Source organism: Rissa tridactyla, chromosome 3, assembly GCF_028500815.1.
Source record: "Rissa tridactyla isolate bRisTri1 chromosome 3, bRisTri1.patW.cur.20221130, whole genome shotgun sequence".
NCBI lineage: Eukaryota > Metazoa > Chordata > Aves > Charadriiformes > Laridae > Rissa > Rissa tridactyla.
In genome coordinates, this window is record NC_071468.1 from 68,858,890 (window position 1) to 68,881,459 (window position 22,570).

The 22,570-nt window shown below is 42.1% G+C and overlaps 1 protein-coding gene across 16 annotated transcripts in view; it reads right to left on the reverse strand.

Moving 5' to 3' along the window:
• NCOA7 (nuclear receptor coactivator 7) overlaps nucleotides 1–22,570 on the reverse strand; it is a 98,225-nt gene that overhangs the window by 42,367 nt on the left and 33,288 nt on the right. For 7 of the 16 annotated variants that reach the window (XM_054195778.1, XM_054195771.1, XM_054195784.1 and 4 more), the window contains 2 exons: nucleotides 17,495–17,590; nucleotides 7,062–7,315 (listed from right to left, as the gene is read on the reverse strand). The exons of 1 other annotated variant lie outside the window; for it this stretch is intronic. In XM_054195778.1, coding sequence (XP_054051753.1) covers nucleotides 7,062–7,315; nucleotides 17,495–17,590 — 350 coding nt within the window. Of the gene's footprint in view, nucleotides 1–4,817; nucleotides 5,168–7,061; nucleotides 7,316–7,486; nucleotides 7,580–17,316; nucleotides 17,591–20,064; nucleotides 20,192–22,570 lie in introns of those variants that run through there. 8 more of the 16 variants (XM_054195776.1, XM_054195777.1, XM_054195782.1 and 5 more) reach the window with 7 other exon arrangements.

The window sequence follows — 22,570 nt, forward strand, 5'->3', positions numbered from 1 at the left end:
AGAAATTCCACCCTTCTTAATTTTCTGCCTCAATAATTACTGCCACTGTTAAAAAGGTATCCCTGGTTTCTAATTTCCACTTGTTTCTCTCCATCTCCTAGCCTGCTCAGCCTGCCAAAACTCTGTGCTATGATATTTCAATTACTTTCACAAGTAATTTAGGATAAGGCTCTGGTTCCCCCCGCCCCGAACAGTTATAACTGAAGGAGTCTCTCACAACTCCCTCCAGTCCCACGAAATTTGCCTCCTCCCTGAGCTGCACTAAACAGAGTTCACAGTAAATCAAGTCAGAGAACTTGAGTTAAGAGCAAAAACATCCCCTGTCCCAGCATCCTGGGTCCTAGAGGTTCAGAGAAGAATAACAAGTACAAGCAAAGCCATGAAACAGCTTAAATGTAAGGAATGCCAAGTTCTTCGTCCTGATGGAAAAGGCGTATTTTACAGAGAGAAGATTATAAAAAAAATAATAAAAAATCATAGGAGGCTTGAGATGGTGAGTAGGGATTGACTGTTCAGTTTCTTCTACAAGACCAATGGCCACCAAACAAAGCCAGCAGGAGCGAGACTGCTCTTCATGCAAATGGTGGCAAACCTGTGCAATCTTTACCAAAAGATATTTTAGAAACCTGCACAGGCCCAGGAAGAGACAAGCTAAGTATATGGAAGAACAATCCCTAAATCCACAACCTACAAGCAGCTCAGAAGTTCCCCAACAGCTGAGAATTGTCATAGGATGAGAGAACATTAAAGCAAATAATTTTACAAAATTCACTGTGTTCTTAATGTTCCCCAGACATCCAGGTGCGGCCTTTGTGGGAGAACAAATGCTGCACTAAATGGACCCTGGTCCATTGACAGACAACAGCTACGGATTACATACAAAACACCAAGTTTTGCTTATTTGTGTCTTTTACTTAGTTTTACAAACAGGAGCTTATCCATCAAGATGAGAAGTGGATTCCACATATGGAGACCTCAAACAGCATCAAGATGTTTCCATCCAAATTTTCAGAAGTTAAGTGCCAGCAGCATTATTTCCGGCACTTACTGCTCAGATCAAATTCTCCTGCCTGCGGACAAGACATCCCTTCTTCATGCAACGGTTTGTAGTAAACACCAATTAACTCAGCTCGAATATAACCTGGTGGCCTTGATACCGATCCGCTGGGATTTGAGATCATTTGTTCTTATTCCAAAACAAGTGATCTGAAACTGTATGCCTTTCAGTCATTCATTCCATGTGGTTTCAGCAACTGATGCTAATGTAACAAGCGCCTGAAGCTTCCCAACCAGCCACTGCCAACTACATGCAGTTTACACTTACATGTAAGTTTACTGCAAACCCCTTGTTATTCTATGGAGACAATTACAAGCAAATAAAATTCTTCCTACGCTGCTTTAATTTTATTTGAGGTTTTGATTTTGGAAGAAAAATTATTTCCCTTTTCACCCTGCCTAACATCTACTCTAATTTTTGCTCTCTGAAGCCAACCTGAAACACAAAGGCTAAAGCACAGACTCAGTAGACAAAATTCAGATCCTGTTCCTCTTACTGTTGTATTAAGCAACGTAACACTGAGTAGTTCAGTTTGTAAATCACTTGGATTACTCAGAATACAAAGTACTTTGCTACAGGAGTAGGGCTGACCAAATCAAGCCCCCAGAGATTAGGGCTGATTAGTTACCTAATTACCAGCAAGAACTTATATGGATTTTCTTATTTTATAAAATGCAGTCCACATTTTTATGACTAGCACCTTAAATTAAGTACTCAACTGCATCCTACTTTTGAATAACTGTCCCAGGTAGTAAAGACAAAACCAGGACTCATCAACAGAATTTTCAACTCAACATATACTGAAAAGTCCATTTCAGATTAAGACTATTTAGCAAATGACTTATTAGAAACTATTATGCAAAGTGTGTTCAGTAAGTGCCCCACCTTTTTATTACATTTAAATTCTCTATAAATTTTCACAGCATTACAAGCAACTTTCAACTTTGAAACAGAGTAAGTATGCTGGTATTACGGGAGCTGCCCCTGCTGATTCTGTGCCAGTCAGGGCAAATCCCACCGCATTACGGGTGGTCAAAATTGCTGTGCTCTCTCTGTTTTATTTACTAACATTTATTCTTGGCCAGCTACGCAGAACATTCAGAGGCTTGGTAACTGCACAGGTGCCATGCTGCTCTCCTATCGCCCCCTGCCCGAACGGTGGCAGGGAGGACAACTCAAAAAGGCATCAGTTTTCTGACACTGGGGAGATACTCTGGCAATTCCTGTTCAACGTACAATATACTGTCTCATTAAATGGGCACATACCATTTTTCCCTTTCAGGACTCTTGTCTCAGTGTTTAGGACTCCTGCTTGTTTTGGACAGAAGTCAGAGCTACAGTAAGAGGAGGTTTTGTTAGAATCACTTCCCACTTGCTTGCTGTGGAAACTGAACACTGTACAGTGAATGAGAAAGGATGGCTTTATGATCACAGAGAATAATGATAAGCTAGTTAACTGGATTTTATTTTACTGATAAAAGTAATTGTGTGATGTAGGACAAGTCATGTAAACCAAACTTTTCTTTATGATGCATTTTTTAACAGAGATGCATTTTTAACATGCTGCTCATGATCTCAAGCAAAAGCAGTGCAATCTGGGAATATTCTGCACATCTGGAAGAAAGACGCATTATATCATGCTGGAATAAATATATGGACAAAATTCAGAGGGTTGTGCTCAGCTCTAATTCACACCACTGTTAGACTGCCTGCTTTCATAAGGTCACCTTTTTTCCTGTTTCTGTATCTTCAGTGTCAAAACTTCATCCAGGTTAGCAATTCCTGGCAGGAATCCTGGTTTCCTAGTCTCGCAGGAATCCATCTAACAAGTCTGTCCCAGAGATGTGCATCCTGCCCTAGGGCCAATAAACTGGTGCTTCCAGGCTGTTATAGTTACAGCACTGGGTTCCTGCAACTTGCCTCGTGTTTGTGGAAATGTTTTACAGCCCGTGATATGTGGGGCGAAAAAAAGGAAAACAAGAAGAAAATAAGAGAAAAAAGAATTTGAAACTTACCAAGTCAACATCTTCCAACAAAACAGGCTTCCTACAGAAAGCGCATCTGAACCTCGCAGCCAAGCTGCAGAAGTAGGTCAACTAGGTTATCCCAAGAAGAAGGGGAGAGCATCCTGGGCACTGAGCGTAGCAGCCAGGGTGCCTACGCAACCACTGCACTGTGCCAGACAGACAAATCCTTAGAAGTCTGAAAGAAGATTACTGCAGCAACAACAGCAGAAAGGGTAAGACGACAAAGTCAAGAAGCTGATTGTCACATAAGCCAAGAGATGAGGCAAAAATAAGAAGAAAGGAGCGTGACTTCCATTGGTCCTCAGGAAAGAAAAACAAGCAATGTTGGAGCCTCTGTTGTTTTCAGACAAGAAAACAAGTGCTGTATCTGCTCTTGTCTTAGAGATTTGGAGATTGAATGGTACAAATATATTCCAGAATTACAGAGCCATTGAAGAACCACACGAGTGCTAAGAGAAAAGGAAAATATGAGCTTACACAGGAGAAACCTTCTGGCAGTGGGATCTGCTCAGCCATTTAGCAGTGCCTCAAGATAAACGATCAATACCTCATACCATTAGGTTATTTGTAACGGTGCCACCGGAGTGCTAGCAGGTGTGCTGTACGGAGCAATCCCGGCTGGGGAGAGGGATGCTGGAGGATCCCTTTCTACAGGGTGCAGGAGCAGCAACCCCTCCTCCTCGGCTCGGTGATGCCACCCACCGGCTACAGGCATCAAGGCAACATAGCACTTGGTGGGTACCCGGCGAGGAGCTCCTCGCTCCATCGCTGCGCTTCCATCTTCTTCAAAGAATAAGAAGTCTTTTAACCACCCTCTTTTCTATAAAGTGTGTCAGGGAGCACCACCACCCCTAGTTCTCCACAGCCTTCAGCAACTGTGTGGCAGTCTTTCTACCAGAGAAGAGGGATTTACTGAGTCAACAAAATCCTTCTGACAAGACTTATCAGCCCTTGCATAAATCTATTAAAAGGAATGACATTCAAAGTGAAAGACTAAGGATGTTACTGTCAGCATTTATGAATTCATAAAGGCAAATACATTCACAAGCTTCTAAAGAAGGGACGCGGTATGCGAGGAAAAAATTACAGTGAGATGTGATGTTCCTTCCTCGTTTCTCTTAGAACAATAAATAAAGAAGGATTTATGGTCCTGTGAAGCATGAAAGGGAGATTATTCAGAGGCAGGGGTCTTCATTCTGTGAGACCGACAGACACGACCCTTCCAGGCTCAAAGCAGCTTATGACAGGACCTGCATTAAGCCACAAAATAAAGTTTGTGTGCATCACCATATCAACATGCAGATGAGACAATGTGCAAGACTGTTGCTAGATTTAATGCATTTTTCTTTTGAGTAGGAAAACCAAGCATTTTGTCAAAGTGAAGAAAGTATTTAGAAAAAGAATTAGTAATTCCTTTATCAGATTTTCTTAAAGTTCTAGACATTAAGTCAAAGCTGGGTAATCAGAAAAAACCAACCACCAAAACACCCAAACCATAAGAGAGAGAGAGAGAGACTATTTCAGCCAGAGCACCTCAGAAACATCAATAAAGGGACAACTCAGAGCAGGGAAAAAAAATATCACATTGAAGAAAAAAAAAAAAAGAGGTACATACAACTATAATGTTAAATAATGAAAACAGATGTGTATGTATGGATAAACCCCATCAGCCAGTTTCATATGAAAGTGTATCAGCTATTAAAAAATAAAAGTCTTTATAGATTTGGCAGTACCTTCCCACCACTGTGTCTTCCAGCAGGGAACTGCTGAATTCACATCTTCTGGCAGAACTCAGCTCAGCAAGATGGATAGTTTTGTCCTCTACTGCATGTGAAGGCTAACTATTTAAACAAGTCCCATTTGTACAGGCTGCTATGGGTGTAGGGAGAACTCTTGGAAACTGCTCGGGATCTTCATGAAGGCAGCAGCTTTCAGAAGAGCAGCAGTAACAAACAGCCAGGCAGGTAACCACTGCCAGCTATAGCTGCTGTGGATGAAGGCAGATGTAAGACATGCAGACTAATACTACAACAACTAACAATTCCACTAAAATTACTTAATTTTGAGAGTTGCATAAGGAACGTGGAGCTATTGCACTTGTTTCACAATCAACTATTTTCCGTCTCTCTTCAAACTTTCACTTCCACAATTTTCATGCTCCAGCTGGGCAGAAGTCCTTATTTAGGAACAAACAAAAGCAAGCATTTAAATAACAAAGGGAATTCTCTCTCTAGGGATTTCGTCAGCTGGGTCTGTGCTCAGCTCAGCAGCAGCATTAAATTCTTGTATTTCTCAACAGGACTTCTGTGTTTCTGCAGAACACAGAGGCTTTGCACACCCATATGACAGCATTTCAAGTCACCCCTGTAATGATGCCAGTCCACATGAAACATGGGAACGCTTACGAAACAAACACCCGTAAAACCTGAGTTTGTATTGACTGTTGGATCACAAGTCGAAGACGACCTGGAGAGCTTTATGTTCTCCTTCATCAGCCCTGCAGCACTTTTCAGTGAGAGAGAGAGGTACCATGATCCCCCTTCTCCCCCATCTTTCCACCGCAAGTCCCAGCTGTTGCAGCATTTTTCACAAAACTACTGAAACACTAGAGAAACAAAAATTCAGCTACCTAACCCTACCCCCCCCCTTCCAATTCCTTTAGGTACAAACCAACAATAAATTGCTGCTTTTAGCAGATGCACTTCACAAGGAATGCAACAAAAGTTTATATTTTGGTGTGTTGTTGTTTTTGTTTTTTTTTTTAAACTAGCATACTAACAAAACAGAAAGAGTTCACAGGTTCATTCATTAACAATTCTCCAGTTTTCATTCTACGGATTTTATTTCAAGAACAGTGTGGTGAGAACGTCAAACAAAGACCTGCAAGTTTTCACTTAGTTCCCAGATTATTGATCTCATCAGATTTAAGCCTCCCAAAAATTACAGACTGGTCAATAAATCACTGTAAACTCTTGAGCTTGTCAGGAAATGTTACTCCAAGGTTTATCTTCTTTTATGAGGCAACACAGGCCTTACCAAAAAAAGAAGCTCCAGGTGTGGACTAGTCTGTATGCCCCAGTCAACATCTAACATTTTTACTGCCGATTCATTTCCTTATCCTAATGAGAACTCCTTCTTAGGAGCCAGCCATTCATGACACTGTGTGAGCAGCAAAGTCGTCTGCTTCTAGGATATCTACAATCTTTTGCTGCCTGCCTTCTCTTTAAAAGAGGATTCCTTCTAAGATAGAACAAGAGTTCTCTCAATCTAAAAGATCATTCCTACAAAATACCAAGAGAAAAACTGGAGAAGTACTTCATAAATCATATCTAAAATTACTTACGAGTATCTAACAAATTACAATACACAACTGCAAACAGATGTGTATATGACTCATCTCATATTTATGCACAAACTGATTTTTTTCTGAATTACTTGCAAGAATACATCTAAAAAAGATATTTATGATTAACTGAGGTACTGATATAGTTGGGGGGAACAAGCGTTCCAGCACACATGCCCTTTGTTTAAAAATACATAGTTAATTTACTTACTTGTTCATACTTCAACAGACAAAATGAACATGAATTAAGACCAAAGTCTTATATACAACAATTTATGAAACAACCCCACCAAAAAAAACCTGAACCCCAATGCCATAAAACACTGAAGACAAATCTTAAAAACATATTAAAATAAAATGCAATAAACTTAACTGTTGCCTATAACGACACTGAGTTTTAGAACTGAGAAACAAGAAACGTGTATTTTTTTTTATTTTTTTTTTTTTTAAGAATTGCAAGGTTAAAGTTAGAAGCAGATGATACGCAGAACTACATAATTTTGTTTGATGTTAGGGGAAGGATATCCAAAGCCAATTATCCTCTTAAGAAAGGCCTACAGAATATGAGAAAAGTACATTAACAAGCTATCAAAACAAACATATTTCAAAATACTATAGCATCAACATAACTCACCAGTACTATAGTATCTTTTAAGTTCTGTGCGTCTGATGTCTTTCAGTTGATTGTATTTTTTCTTTTTCTTTTCTTTGTCTGGAGCAGTTTCCTTTTCCCCAGCAAATTTACAGCCGTCTTCAGAGGAACTGATTTGCTCCAAAATAACTTTACTTTCATCATCTTTCTCAGAAGGTGTTTTGGAAACAGGAGATCCAGGGGAATTGGCAGAGACAGTCTCGGTGCTTTGTTTGGCTTGCCTTTTCTTTTTCAAACTACGCATAAAGAAAAAACCCACAACATTAAGATGCAGCCAACCTCCACAGACAAGTTAACTCACTTGCTAACTTTATTTTTTTAAAAATGAATTTAATATAAGGATTTCCTACAACTCAGTAAAAACCACACACTTTGCATCATTAACTTAGTAACTAAGATTATCTTACAGCATACTCTTCAATCATCATATCACCACCTCAAGGATATCTTCTCCAGAGTAACAAAAAAGGTAATAAAATTTTTACTGTTGTTTACTGAGGAGGAGAAACAGGGAAAAAGAAACAAAAAAACATCAAAAAGCTGTGTTTTTTTTAAACCATCATACATCTAAATGTAGAAACAAGGTACTGAACCATGTTTTCAAGATGAAGCTTAGGATAAAATAAAGCCCCAGATCATAATGTATTATAATGCAACACCTAACATAACAGTTTCACAGTCAACTGCTCCTGCTTTATAAAGCTACTTGTTTTGACATAAACTTGTTATTTCTTTCCATTTTGTCCAAGGTTATCTCCCAGGGGCCACACATGCCACTCCAGGTCTGTTCTCGCACAACCCACACCACCTGGCACTCCAAGTGTCACCCAGCAGCTCCTTCCCCAGTGTGACCGATGTGGCCGCGAACTGCTTGTGCGGGAATGTTTCCCAGCTGCTGTAGCTCTTCTGAGAGAAATCTTAACGAGCTGCCTATAAATATTCCAACTTATCACTATAGCAACAAGAGTATTTTCATTTTAGAAGACTCCTTAAAGCACAGCTCAAGTGAGAAAGATGCTTCAGGAATCCTAACACAGAATTTTCTGCTAAATCACCACCGTTAGCACCGACTTTGCTTAGTGAGAGCAAAGGCTGACTTTACAGGCTGAGGGTCAGCGTCACTAAAATAGTCCTCAGTTAAGAATCACTGACAAACACCACACAAAACGAAAAACTAATCTATCTAATGATCCTTCTCTCTAGTACACTAAGTTCTTAGTTAAAAGGTACCTAAGGGAGGAAGTAGTATATTAGTCTTGTTGATGCTAAAAACTTTGTTACGTGCATAGAAAGAATTATGCATAGAAAACACAGACAATCAATGAGTCACTACAAATGGGAAAAGGTTACGTGATCTCACAGCAGTAATTTACTTAAGGGAAAACTTAATACATTAAGTTATTAATGTAATCCAGGAATTTCAGAGATTCTTCCTTCCACATTTTATATCTATATGCTATCAATATATTTTATCAGGCTACAATACAAAAATAAATACACAGAGCATTTGAGAATTACAGTAAGACATTTCACCCTACGCATCCCGCCCACCCCCCCAAATAAAACATTAAAACCCGTTCCCAAATCCAGAATATCCAGCTTGAGACCTCTGAGAAGGGTCAGTTTCTGAGACCACGTGTGACCAACACTTTCCAGTGCAACATTTCAAAAGATTGTTTTGCAAAAGCTGTGTCTACCACACACGTATGTATACATATTTCTTAAATGCTTCCCAAAATATGACAGTGGGAGATTCACATTCTGCAGCCAACTCAGTGAGGATCCTGTGGTTACCCATTCACTCAAACCAACTGATTTGTAAGACAGCTAGTAGTAGTTCATGCTCTACACAGCAAAAGAGATTTGTGTGTGAAACTTTACAGATCAGGTCCTGACTACATATGAAAACAACCCATGGGGATTTATAAAAGTGACTACATCTATATAACAAATCAAGTGTTTTGTTTAGACTAATGAGAATTTGCATATGCAAAGGAAGCTTATTTTTTACTAATAAACCACAGTCCTGATCGAAGGCTGCTGTAGCAACCGCAAAATATTACAGTCACATTACATACACAATGTCTATATTTAGCCCTGCTGGAAGTCTTTGCAAAGCAGCCCTCTACACTGAAATGGCATACCCTTAACTATGATTGTACTTGATTCCAAACTTGTACATGAGATGCATTCCTGAATTTTTACTCTAGTGACTCAATGGTCTTCCTGTACGTGTGTGTATCACAGGGTACCCAAACCATCTCCTTCAGTAGACAAGAATAGGGAAGTATCCACTGGCAGCCCCGTTTCTCCTCATGGTGCATCAGAGACTTCTGTCCTCGGATTCCTAGTCCATTTTTTTTGATCACAAACTCTGTTAAGTAAGCTTTCTGTAGTATAAATGCAGTATCTCAACACAACAAAAAAAAGCTGCTAATAGAAACATAGAACCTCTTTTTGGAGTGGAAAAAAAAAAGATTAAAGAGGAAAACCTCTCTAGAGGTCAACAGTCCTCGTCACAATGCTCACAGCTTCTGTCAGTATTTTCCTTAAAACATGCTCATTTCAACTAAAGTCTCAAAGTTGCCCTAGGCAACTTTAAAAATAAAGAGCTAAAACAGAACCGATCCTTTAGTGACAGAAAAGAGGAAAGCAGAAACAACCATCTGAACTGACTGACCCCAACATAACTGACTGATGCCTCTCCCCACAGCATTTAATCTTTCCTGATTCCCATATACTACAGCCCACCGAGAACCTACAGCATCCCCAGCACACTGTGCTGCTGCTAATCAACAGTGCCACAGGCACTTTTTGGTAAGAGTTATAAAGAATCTGGGCACTTCATAATTTCTATGCCGTCCTCATAGCATGCATCAGATTTCCAGACAGTGCCAAACCTACTCCTCCTGCCCGCTGCTCCGTTTCAAGGCAATGACCATCCAATTCTCAGAGCAGCAACCTTGGCGCTAGAAGAAAATATCAGATGAGGACTGAGTACATGACATTCATAACAGGACTCAGAGTCACTGCAACTCTGCCTGGGATCTCTGCTCGGAAAATGCTACTTTTAGAAGTTTCTAAAGCCTGGCCAAAACTATCCCAAACCCACCACTTTACTCACTCTTGAAAAACCTCAACTATAATATCCCAAGGAACCAAAACAAACCTTAAACAGCATTTAAAACCATAACAGCAACCACAAATCTACTATGCTTTTTAACATTATGTGCGCCCTCTTAGTAAAGCAAATACAGAGTCCTGTATACACGAGGCAATTCATTATCAACACACACTGGTTTTGTGCAGCAGAGATTGGGCTGTGAAGGGCACAGCTGGAGGGTTTACTGCATCTCAAACAAAATTCCAGACCCTTGAGAGACCCCCTTCAGCCTCCACTTGCCCTCCTTTCACACTGACCTGCACATCCAAGCAAGGCAGACTGGGCACACACACAAGCTGCCAGCCCTTCTCCTGCTCAGATTTCAAACCCATCACCTCCTGAAGAAGTTGGAGGCTGAAGGTTTTATCGGCTCTTCTCCCAGCTCTCAGGTATTTGCTACTTTCCATGCCAAGATTTGCCACGGAAGATGGACTTAAGAACACCATTTGTCAGATTATTTCCTTTTTCAACTACTTCGGAAGATTTTGAGTTGTTTTGTTCAGTTTTAAAGAGGATTTATCTGAATAAAACCAACATTCAGTCTTGTCCTAATGGTTATGAGAGCAAAAGGGACAAATAAATAAATAAATGAATGAAACCCCTCAGTGTCAAAAGGGCCAAATAAATAAATGAATGAATGAAACCCCTGAGGAAAGCATGCCACGGTTTGAAGGAGACCACATTAGTGAGGACTCCCACTCTGACATTTCATCAGAGAAAGGTGATAGACGTTTAGAAATTACTGCTAGAGAACAATGGGAAAACCCTTTCCTAGAAGGGGAAAAGGGTACTAGGCTAAGAGTTAACAAAGCTCATGGACAGAGCTTTAAGCCGAAAGTTAAGGGGGAAGGGAATAAAACCAGGCCCGCTGGTAATGAACCTGAGTGTCAAGGGCCAAAGATGGGGGTGAAATCAGTAGCCCAGGTCAAGTGCATCTACGCTAATGCACGTAGCATGGGCAACAAACAGGATGAGCTAGAAGCCATTGTGCGGCAGGACAACTACGACATAGTCGCCATCACGGAAACGTGGTGGGATGATGGTCATGACTGGAATGCTGCAATGAGTGGCTATAAGCTCTTCAGAAGGAATAGGCAAGGAAGGAGGGGGGGGGTGTGTGGCTCTGTACATTAGGGAATTGTTTGACTCTATAGAGATAGACTCCAGTGATGAAGTCGAGTGTTTATGGGTAAGGGTGAAAGGGAAGGCTAACAGAGGTGATTTTGTGCTGGGAGTCTGCTATAGACCACCCAACCAGGATGAGCAGGTTGATGAGGTATTCTATAAGCGGCTGGCTGCAGTCTCGCAAACGCCAGCCCTTGTTCTAGTTGGGGACTTCAACTTACCAGACATCTACTGGAAACATAACCAGCAGAGAGCAGGCAGGCTAGGAGGTTCCTCGAGTGTATGGAGGATAACTTCCTGACACAAATGGTAGGTGAGCCTACCAGGGGAGGTGCCTTGCTAGACCTACTGTTCACAAACAAAGAAGGGCTAGTGGGGGACGTGGAGGTCGGAGGACATCTTGGGCTTAGTGACCATGAAATGGTTAAGTTTTCCATTCATAGTGAGGTAAGGAAGGGGGTTAACAAAACCTCCATCTTGGACTTCCGGTGGACAGACTTTAGCCTGCTCAGAACCCTGGTTGGGAGAATCCCGTGGGAGGTAGTCCGGAGAGACAAAGGAGCCCAGGAAGGTTGGACACTCTTCAAGAGGGAAATCCTAAAGGCCCAGGATCAGGCTGTCCCCATGAGGCGCACAATTAAAGGGCGGGGAAAATGGCCGGCCTGGATGAACAAAGAGCTCTTGATGGGACTTAAGGAAAAAAGGAAGGTTTACCACCTTTGGAAGAGGGGACAGGCAACTCAGGAGGAGTACAGAGATCGTGTTAGGTCATACAGAGAAAAAATCAGGAAGGCAAAAGCCCAGCTGGAACTCAACCTGGCAATTAATATAAGGGACAACAAAAAAAGTTTCTATAAATACATCAACAAAAAGAGAGTGACAGAGAATGTCCATCCCTTACTGGATGCGGGGGGAAACCTTGCAACCAAGGACGAGGAGAAGGCTGAGATACTTAATGCCTTCTTTGCCTCTGTCTTTAATAGTCAGACCAGCTACCTCCAGGGTGTTCAGCTTCTTGGGCTGGAAGGTAAGAATGGAGAACAGAACAGCTCCCCTGTAATCCAGGAGGAAGTAGTTAATGATTTACTTATGCACCTGGACACACATTAAGTCTATGGGGCCGGATGGGATTCACCCAAAGGTTCTCAGGGAGCTGGCAGGAGAGCTCACCAAGCCTCTCTCCATTATCTATCAACAATCCTGGTCAACAGGGCAGGTGCCAGATGACTGGAGGGTGGCCAATGTGACGCCCATCTACAAGAAGGGCCGGAAGGAGGATCCCGGAAACTACAGGCCTGTCAGCCTGACCTCGGTATCAGGAAAGATCATGGAGAGGATCATCCTGAGTGAGCTCTCAAGGCAAGGGAAGGGCAGCCAAGGGATCAGGGCCAGCCAGCATGGGTTTAGGAAAGGGAGGTCCTGCCTGACCAACTTGATCTCTTTCTATGACCATGTGACCCGCTTTCTCGATGAGGGGAAGGCTGTGGATGTTGTCTACCTGGACTTTGGTAAGGCCTTCGACACCGCCCCCACGGCATTCTCCTGGAGAAACTGGAGAATCATGGCATAGACAAGTGTACCCTCTGCTGGATAAAAACTGGCCAGATGGCCATGCCCAGAGAGTTGTGATTAATGGAGCAAAATTTAGTTGGCGGCCGGTCATCAGTGGTGTCCCTCAGGGCTCAGTTTTGGGGCCAGTCTTGTTCAATACCTTTATTGATGATCTAGACAAGGGGATTGAATGCACCCTCAGTAAGTTTGCGGATGACACCAAACTAGGTGGGAGTGTTGATCTGCTTGAGGGTCGGAAGGCTTTACAGAGGGATCTAGACAGGTTGGATCAATGGGCCAAGGCCAATGGGATGAGGTTTAATAAGGCCAAGTGCCGGGTCCTGCATTTTGGTCACAATAACCCCAAGCAACGCTACAGGCTTGGGGAAGAGTGGCTGGAAAGCTGCGCGGCAGAAAAGGACCTGGGAGTGTTAGTGGACAGCCGGCTTAACATGAGCCAGCAGTGTGCCCAGGTGGCCAAGAAGGCCAACAGCATCCTGGCTTGTATCAGGAACAGCGTGGCCAGCAGGAGTAGGGAAGTGATCGTGCCTCTGTACTCGGCACTGGTGAGGCCTCACCTCGAGTACTGTGTTCAGTTTTGGGCCCCTCACTACAGGAAAGACATTGAAGTGCTGGAGCGTGTCCAGAGGAGAGCCACCAAGCTGGTGAGGGGTCTGGAGAACAAGTCCTATGAGGAGAGGCTGAGGGAACTGGGCATGTTTAGTTTGGAGAAGAGGAGGCTGAGGGGAGACCTCATTGCCCTCTACAACTACCTGAAAGGAAACTGTAGAGAGGCAGGGGTTGGCCTCTTCTCCCAAGGGAATAATGACAGGACCAGAGGAAATGTTACGAAGCTGCGGCAAGGGAGATTTAGATTAGATATTAGGAAGAATTACTTTACTGAAAGAGTGCTCAGGCACTGGAACAACCTGCCCAGGGAGGTGGTGGAGTCACCATCCCTGGAGGTATTTAAGAAACGCGTAGACATGGCTCTTCAGGGCATGCTCTAGTGCCCAAGATTATTGGTTTGTGGTGGGGTTGTGGGTGTGGAGTTTAGTTGGTGGGTGCTTTTTTTTTTGTGGGTTTTTTTTTTTTTTTTTTAATGTGGTTGGACTCAATGATCTCAAAGGTCCCTTCCAACCACTAAGATTCTGTGATTCTGTGTCAGGTTTTGCAACTATATCAGCCTTTCAGACAAAACACTACGCATCTTTTCCAGTGAATGGATAAGGTGCTTCTGCAGAACACACTTATTTTTCAGTACCAGAGTCAATGGATATGTTGCTCTTCACTAGGAAAGTTGCTGGGGGAAGGAAGCGGGAGAGAGAAAATGGGTGGGCAGGAGAAACAAACAGCTTATCTGCAAAAACACTCCAGTTTCTGAGGAAAGTGTCTTACACATCTGTAATTTCATTTAGATGCCAGATAACGTTTTTTAAGCTAATTGGTTCTGACAGGCAAAACATTTCTTCTGAATTTATACAGAGGCATCCTTTTACAGCTCCTCAAAATGTTTTCTGAGCAACAACTGATAAGCCATTTTCCAAGTGTGTCCAAAAACAGAGTTTTCTAGTAAAAGCTTTCGGTCTGTTACTGTGCACAACAGATGGCATGGGGGTTCTTCCACTGAGTTCCATGAGGATCAGAGGAACTGGCTCTTAATGGGCACTGTGACCTGGCTGCAGAGATCTGAAGGGCATCTACCCTACAGAGAACAGGGAACAGAAACTTTCTACAACACAATGACCATTCTCTTACCACTTAATAAAGACTAACGATCTGAAATGGACATAATTTCAGAGCAGGCAGGTAAAAATACACGGTCAGCAGTGATTACTTAATTTAATTTGCAACTGATTGCTTAATAGCTTAGGCACTGACCAAGGAAAAGAGCTAGGAAAGATTTCAAGAAATGGCCTACTTCATCTTCCAGACCCAAGTGTATCTGACTGCCTACAAAAGCGAAATAAATCTGCATTTTCAGAATAAAAGTCTGAATTTCCCATCACACTAACAAGGTAGGTGTCTAGTGTAAGAAGAAAACTGGTCAGAGAAGAGTGATGTTATCTGCACAACTTTCACTAGAAGACTACAAGCAACCAGTAAAGCTGTGCAACTCTTACACTGAGAAAATAAAGAAATGAAAATCTGACAATAACTTTTTTCTAGAAATTCCATTTGGTTTTTGGTTAACACTTATTCAACAGAAATGCCTAACAAACAATTGAATAGGACCTCATTTGATACAGAATAATTAATCACAGAGTGCTTGGTCTGTATCATAGGATGTTCTAAACAGTTCATAGGATAATAAGGGATGATTTTTATGACATATTAGATTAATAAAAATCATACAGCTTTAGAATCATACTTGCTTTAGAAACAAAAGCATCTAACAACGTGTCCCTCCAAAAATATAAAAAAAAAAAGAAGGGGGAAGGGAGAAGAAATCTTCATTTTATCTTGAAGCTGACACAGTTTTCCTTTGGGGAAATTTTTCACAATGTGCATCCTCTAAAATGTGCCTTGATATCTGGCATACAGTCAGCTTAACATCCTGCACAGTACAAACAGATCATGTTTTACAAATGATGTTTTTTTAAATCCATTTATGCATATATGCAATAAGATTAACACTTCAAACACCTTAATCTGTTTTGTTCCCATCCCTGTTAATTTACTTTGTATACAAAATGACACACACACCAATTATTTCATTCAGAATTAACCATTTTCATCTTAATTTAAGTCTCTGCACTCAATACAATATGTACTAATTTCTTTGTACGCTACATGCCTTTCTCCACCCATACATCCAGAACCGCTAAATAAATCAAATTCATGACATTAAAAAAACCCAAAACTATTTACAGAAGCCTTAGAGTAAAAATCCCCGCCAGGCACCCACTGGTCTGATCCTAGCCAGCTATTCTATTCCGGCCCACACAGATCATCCATCTCCCCTTTGCCCAGCTCCGTGCCAGCACTACTCGGCCAACTCCTGGCACGGCTGTGCTCTCACCCCACTTGATGAAACCTGGCAAATAAGTAATCTCAGACAAAATAAATCATTACTGTTTGCAAAGCCAAAGGAAGTGAGAGTGCTTGCCAGACTGTAGGACTTCACTCCTGACTTCCTTAGTGTGGCTACTTTCACTTCGCAACAGAAATGAATACAAAACCGTTCATCCTCAGTGAGAAAACTTCCTAAAACTAAATGGCATCCACCCCACAAGAAAGCACGCTCCACGAAACACAAGCCGTCTCAGGCTGGTATGAACCCTGTTTTGGAAATGCGCAAGCCACAAGGCTGTATGTTTACTATTAAATCAAACTATTAAGGCAAAAATAAGGGATGGAACAGATTTTTTTTTTTTTATGACAGATTTAAAAAAATAACTGCAGAGGGAAAAAAAACCTCTGAAATAGTTATCAAGGACAACAACGTGGTTGCAGACACTGAAAAGTGTCCATACTCTGGTCATTTCAAATGACAAACAGCAACTACAGAAAGCTCTGGTATTAGTAGCACAGGTCAAGACTGGAAATTTCTACTCTTATTGGAACTCCTGTTACTAATTTACAACAAATACCAGCACCAGGTTTCACACATGGTCAGTCTTCAGCAACGCTCAAGAATTGGCATGATTCAAAGAGTAAAGTGCTGTACTGATAATCAGGGGATGTCTGTTTACTTCTTGATACTACCATTAGCTTACAAAAACAAGTCACTACCTCTGTTTCATCATCTGTGATGTGGAGGGAAGGATTTGTAGTGAAGCGGTTCTGGAATTTTAAAGACATTGTAATCTTCTGATAGAAAAAAGTTTTTGATTAAATGGAAGTATGTTATTGTTTCCCCCAGTCTTCTGATTGATATCAGGGAATTTTAAATATCCCACTTAAGCTCTCTTGTGTTTATTTTAGGGAAAAAAAATAAAAATCACCATTTCCCAGGGTAAAACTTGAGAGTTTTCAGCTGTCATAGTTTTTATTTTCTTAAATTTAAGAATAGTGTTCCCACACAGCTCAATAAACCTCCTATTTTCAAAGGCAAAAAGTATCCTCATCTTTTCTGTTTACTTAGCAAAAGAGATTATGATGTATTCAACACTCCATTACCATGACAACAATTTAATAAAATCTTTCCCATAGGGAAAGGATTTTAGAAAGCTCTTTTGTTTGATTTAAGAGATCTATTTAATTCCTTCTTTTATAACCTCAGTTACTACAGGTAACTGCAGTAACTCAAATAACAGCTTTAGGCAGAAGGCAAAATGAAGAAATCCCTCCCTTCAGATGACTCTTTTAACTTTGCCTGAAGCTCATTTAACAGGCTTGGTCAGTTAAACCCGCACCACAGACCTATCTTGTCATAAATACCAGCTGGACTCTTACCACACTCCCATCCTGCTCCTCCTCTTCTCCTCTGCTAACAATGCCAGACACTTTCTCCTACTGTGGTGTTCATTAATCATCCCAAACTGCTCCTACACATGCAACAAATTTTTCCCAAAGTGACTCAGCAAGACACTCTCGCTGCATCGAAGCCCTGGACAGGGAGGAACAGCCTTGCCGTGTCATCTCCAGCTGGTGCTGGGCTCCAGCTGCTCTCCCACGCTCAGTGTCAGGTCCCCGAGCCACCACTCCCCTTGACATCAGCTGGCTGAAACTGTAAGAAAAAGGGAACTGCAGTTACACGGCAAAGAGGGAAGTTGCAGGGAAGTTGCACGGATTCTGCACAGGAGAGTCACACCATATTAAAACTATTAAGATTATTTGACGAGGGCAATAAGCACATGGTAACCAGGCTGTCTGGAACACATCTCAGCTTCTCCCCAAAACTTTGATAAAACTCCTCCCTCCCTGCCTCAGTTGAACACTCTTGAAAAACTCAACTTCCATGAAACAAAGAGGAAGGCCCTTTTAAATTAGTAATTGATTAGCATAGGGAAACAAAATGCAAGAATTGATAAAGACCCAAAAGAAGAATGAAGAAGACAGGGTGCATGGAGAGCTGTGGTGGACGTGTGCTCCTCTATACAGTCATCGCTGCACACCCACTTTCTCAGATCAGGTAATCATAGAATCACAGAATGATTTGGGTTGGAGGGGAACTTAAAGATCATCTAGTTCCAACCCCCCTGCCATGGGAGGGACACCTCCCACTAGACCAGGCTGCTCGAAGGCCCATCCAGCCTGGCCTTGAACGCCTCCAGGAATGGGGCATCCACAACCTCCCTGGGCAACCTGTTCCAGTGTCTCACCACCCTCACAGTAAAGACTTTCTTCCTAATACCTAATCTAAATCTACCTTCTTTCAGTTTAAAACCATTACCCCTCGTCCTGTCACTACACTCCCTGATAAAAAGTCCCTCCCCATCTTTCCTGTAGGCCCCCTTCAGCTACTGGAAGGCTGCTACCAAACTTCCCTGATATTACAAGAGCCAGTTTTAGTATTGATTAAACCAACTGAAAGCAGTTGGAAGGAAGTTTAGTGCTCAGTGACTCAAACAACAATAAATATTTACAACGAAGCAACAAAACAGTAGACGAAAATCCACGGTCATTTAAAGCAAAATCCATGGGAAATGTGCCATACCTGGTGCAGCAATGACACAGCTGGAACCCACCTCCAGGAAAAGATCTCAGGGAATGGTATTTTAGTATTTCTTACATGAGAAGTACCAAGGGCACCACATGAAATTCTTTCAAGAAATACTTTTAGAGAAGGTGAAAAGCAGCTAAAAGCAAATAGCTTAGGCATGCTGTGTTTGCCAAATATGTAAACAGGTACAAAAAGCAACTATGAAAATTCAACATGGCAGGGCATATGAGGACCTATGGAGGACACAGTCACAGGGATATGACCTTTTTTGATTTTTGCTCAGCAGGTACCTACACTGCAAACTGCTAGAAACCTGTACCTCTGTGGCCACACTCGTGAAGGATCCCTGCATGCACTCATTCCCCCCCCCGCCCCAATTCTTAAGCATCCTTGACTGGCTCCTATCAGAGATAAAGCATGGTGAGCACAGCAGTGTTGTGGTTTAACCCCAGCCGGCAACTCGAACCATGCAGCTGCTCACTCACTCCCCCAGTTTGGATGGGGGAGAGAACCAAACAGTAGAAGTGAGAAAGAAAATCATGGAATAGTTTAACAGGTAGGGTAAAAGGCATGCACAGAAGCAAAGCAAAACAAGGAATTATTCACTGCATCCCATCAGCAGGCAGGTGTTCAGCCATCTCCAGGAAAGCAGGGCTCTGTCACATGTAATGGTTGCTTGGGAAAACAAACAGCATCACTCCAAACGTCCACCCCTTCCTTCTTCTTCCCCCATCTTTCGGCGGGACACTGAACATGATGTCATATGGCATGGAACATCCCTTTGGTCAGCAGGTGTCAGCTGTCCCGCCTCCCAACTTCTTGTCCCCTCCCAGCCTACTCACTGGCTGGGAAATATGAGGAGCAGAAAAGGCCTTGACTGCCTAGCAACAACTGGAAACACCCGTACGCCATCAAAAGTATTTCTCATCACAAATCCAAAACATAGCACTATACCAGCTGCTAGTAAAAAAGTTAACTCTATCCTAACTGAAACCACGACAAGCAGTAATGGGGCAAAAAGCACAGCAAACCCCTAGGATTCAGGAGCACGGTACTATTCAAGGAAAAGGAGACTCGGCTCAAAGCTTGTAGCTCAAAGAAGCATTTTAAGCCACTTTTGTCAGCAAAAGAACGTGCCTCTCTCTCTCCTTACCATTGATCCTGTCCCCAGGAGTTGGCCCCATTACCGCAGACAAGTGCTTGCTGCAACTTCATAGGGAGCAGATCTGGGAAATTATCTATGCTAAAGATAATCCAGCAAAACTGCCAATATAGAGATTAACTTTTCAAAATCGGATCACCCCCTCATTTAATCCCACTTGGCTGTGCTACCACTTGTATCAACACAAAAGAGAAGGCCAAAAGACGAGACAAGACTGCTCCTCCAAGCAGCAGTGACAGTTCAAAGGCATTTTACCCAGACTGAAGGGCTTGTCAAGCTACAGCCTTCCTTGTTCTCTGTAATGTTAGGCTGAGATCAGCAAAAAGAGAAAGCCAGAAAGCCAAACCAGACACAGGTCACGCCATGCGCAACAGACCTCTGGACAGGATCACTGAAGCAATTGTGGCAGCTTCTTCCCATTTATCCAGAAAAGGTGCTCTGACGATGGGAAATTTTCATGAAGGTTTGTGCTGCGAGGGCTGGGAGAAGGGCAGCTTCCCCTGCTGCAAAAAGTAAGGAAACAGTGACTCTGCTTCTCCAACAGCAGCAGGGAAGAGTAGAAATCGCTGTTTTCTTCATAAAGAGGATCTTAATGTTGAATAAGTTGACTCAACTTGGTAAGTGAAGTCACCTGTCTGACTTTGCTGACAGGCAAAGTCAGGGGGATCCAAAAGTAATCACGCTCAAGAAGTCAGTGATCAAAATGAGTTAAGAATTCAATTATTTCGTTATTTAAATGACCACTAAACGGGATATCTTAGAGAGGGAAGAGACTGAGATGTAAAGCACCTGCCTCTGCATTAGCTTTTGCTTTTATTTCAAAAATTACTTTGAAAATTAATGTTTAAATGTCAGGGCTCTCTGCATCATTGCACCATTCTGTATGGTACGAAACCAGAGATTTAATACAGCTGTAAACAAAAATTGTTTAAAACAAAAAACAGAAAAAACCATACAACTTCTTCTTTTCTTAATAGAGAAGACCAGGATTTAAAAAAAAAAAAAAGCACTAAAAAGGAAGCCAATCTGTTTTTTTTAAATGCTAAATGCTACTTTCATAATGACGACAGAATCATCCAAACGTCACCATATGTTTCTCAGGGATTCTGTTAATCACAGCTGGAGCTCATAGCATAAGAGATGCTGTGCACATACTTACAAACAGGTTGCAAATGCATCTGTTCAGGAACAAATTTACTGCAAGCAGCATGGTGACAAAAGTGGAAAAAGGTTCTATTTAAAGTATTTCAGAGTAATTTTTAAAAACAAATCTCAACCAACCCACCACATGTCTCAGTTCTATGTTTGCGTTCATTGTCCCCAAACAACTTGTAACCTATTTGGCATGTTTGACAGTTTAATGGGCTTCCTGAATAGAGTTCCCATTAACTGACCCTCACTCAGCACAGAAGAGGAAATGCCCAAGCGTACGAAGATCCTGTTACATAGATTAGAGTTCTAAAAAACACCCAGCAATGCTGATAATGGGTAGGAAAAAGAGGAATCTGTAACTTCAGCGTTTGGAATAATGACCAATATTGTCTCATACAATGGGTATTTCATAAGTAAGAATGATAACCCCCCTCCACCAGAGGAGGTGTTTGCATCAGTGCTTCTATACAAAATAGTATGGCACTACTTTTCTAATACTATGGTCAAAAGATCATTAACCGTAAGTATAAAGATGACAAGACAGCATAGGGCTTGTCTAGACGAGACAGTCACATGCCAGGCATGCACCAATGCAAGTTCTCATATGCATATACCTTATGCTAAAATGAATATTTGACATGGTCTGGTATTTTTCGGTAGCCATACCATTGTACTACATTATACTACTGTATTAGGTCCTCCGTTATGTTCCCACTTGTAAGAGAGAAAGTGTGTGTTAATTACCAAGTCTTAAAATTTCTCGGTGTTTTTTATTCAAATATTATATTATTTATGGTTTTATTTTTGACTGAAAAATAGTTTGGATTTTTTCATTTACTCTTCAGCTGAAACTTTTAACATGCAATCAAAATGTTTACAGTTGGAAGGGGAAGAACAATTACTGCCCAGGAAAAACATAGGCAAAAAGTAAATCTTGCCCCCTATCAACACAATTGAAGAAGGGGCAACAGGAAGACACAAGAGGTTCTGCTCCATCTCCATGTTCTCTGGACTCTGCAAATCCTGAAGGTCTCACTGCACTTCAGGCAGATACTGAACTAGAATAACAAGCTGAGGAAACCAGAAATTTACAGTGCTCTTAAATTTGATCTTTATAAGGCAGCCCCTCTACTTAACACAAAGTGGCCTTGCTCCTGGCAGCAATCACACACACCCAGACTGCAGCACGTTCGGGAGGTTAAGTGCCACCTCCTCCCTGCAGAAGCAGAGCAGGAGGGTGGCAAGGAGAAGCAGGCCAGCTACCTTCAGTCCCCTGCTGTGTTCAAGGACAAGGGCCTCCTAGCAAACCTGGCTGGCCAGAGCCAGATAAGGCAGGTGTTCTGCAACACCCTGTCCTGCCGCCTGCCACTGTCCTCCCTTGCCCATTCCTTTCTGGTCTGTGAAGGAAAGCTTCTTGGCAAGTTCTACCCTTTCTAAGGCAGGTGGCTGGGGAGCTGCTGCCCTCCCCTCCTCTCTGCTGCCCTGGCATTTCACCCTGCAGCAGCAGTGCCCTAGACCTGCTCCCACCACCCTCCCTACAGCTACGTTCCTACAAGCAACTTTCACCATTCTGTTAAGCCCAAACAGTATAATTCATCATGTTCACGAGACCAGAGTCATATGCTGTGGGATTGCACACAAAAAGAAAAAAAAAACAACCCAAAAACAAACTAAGGGGGTTTTGACAGCATTGGTAACACAAAACACTTCTATAATAACAAAAAACCCTT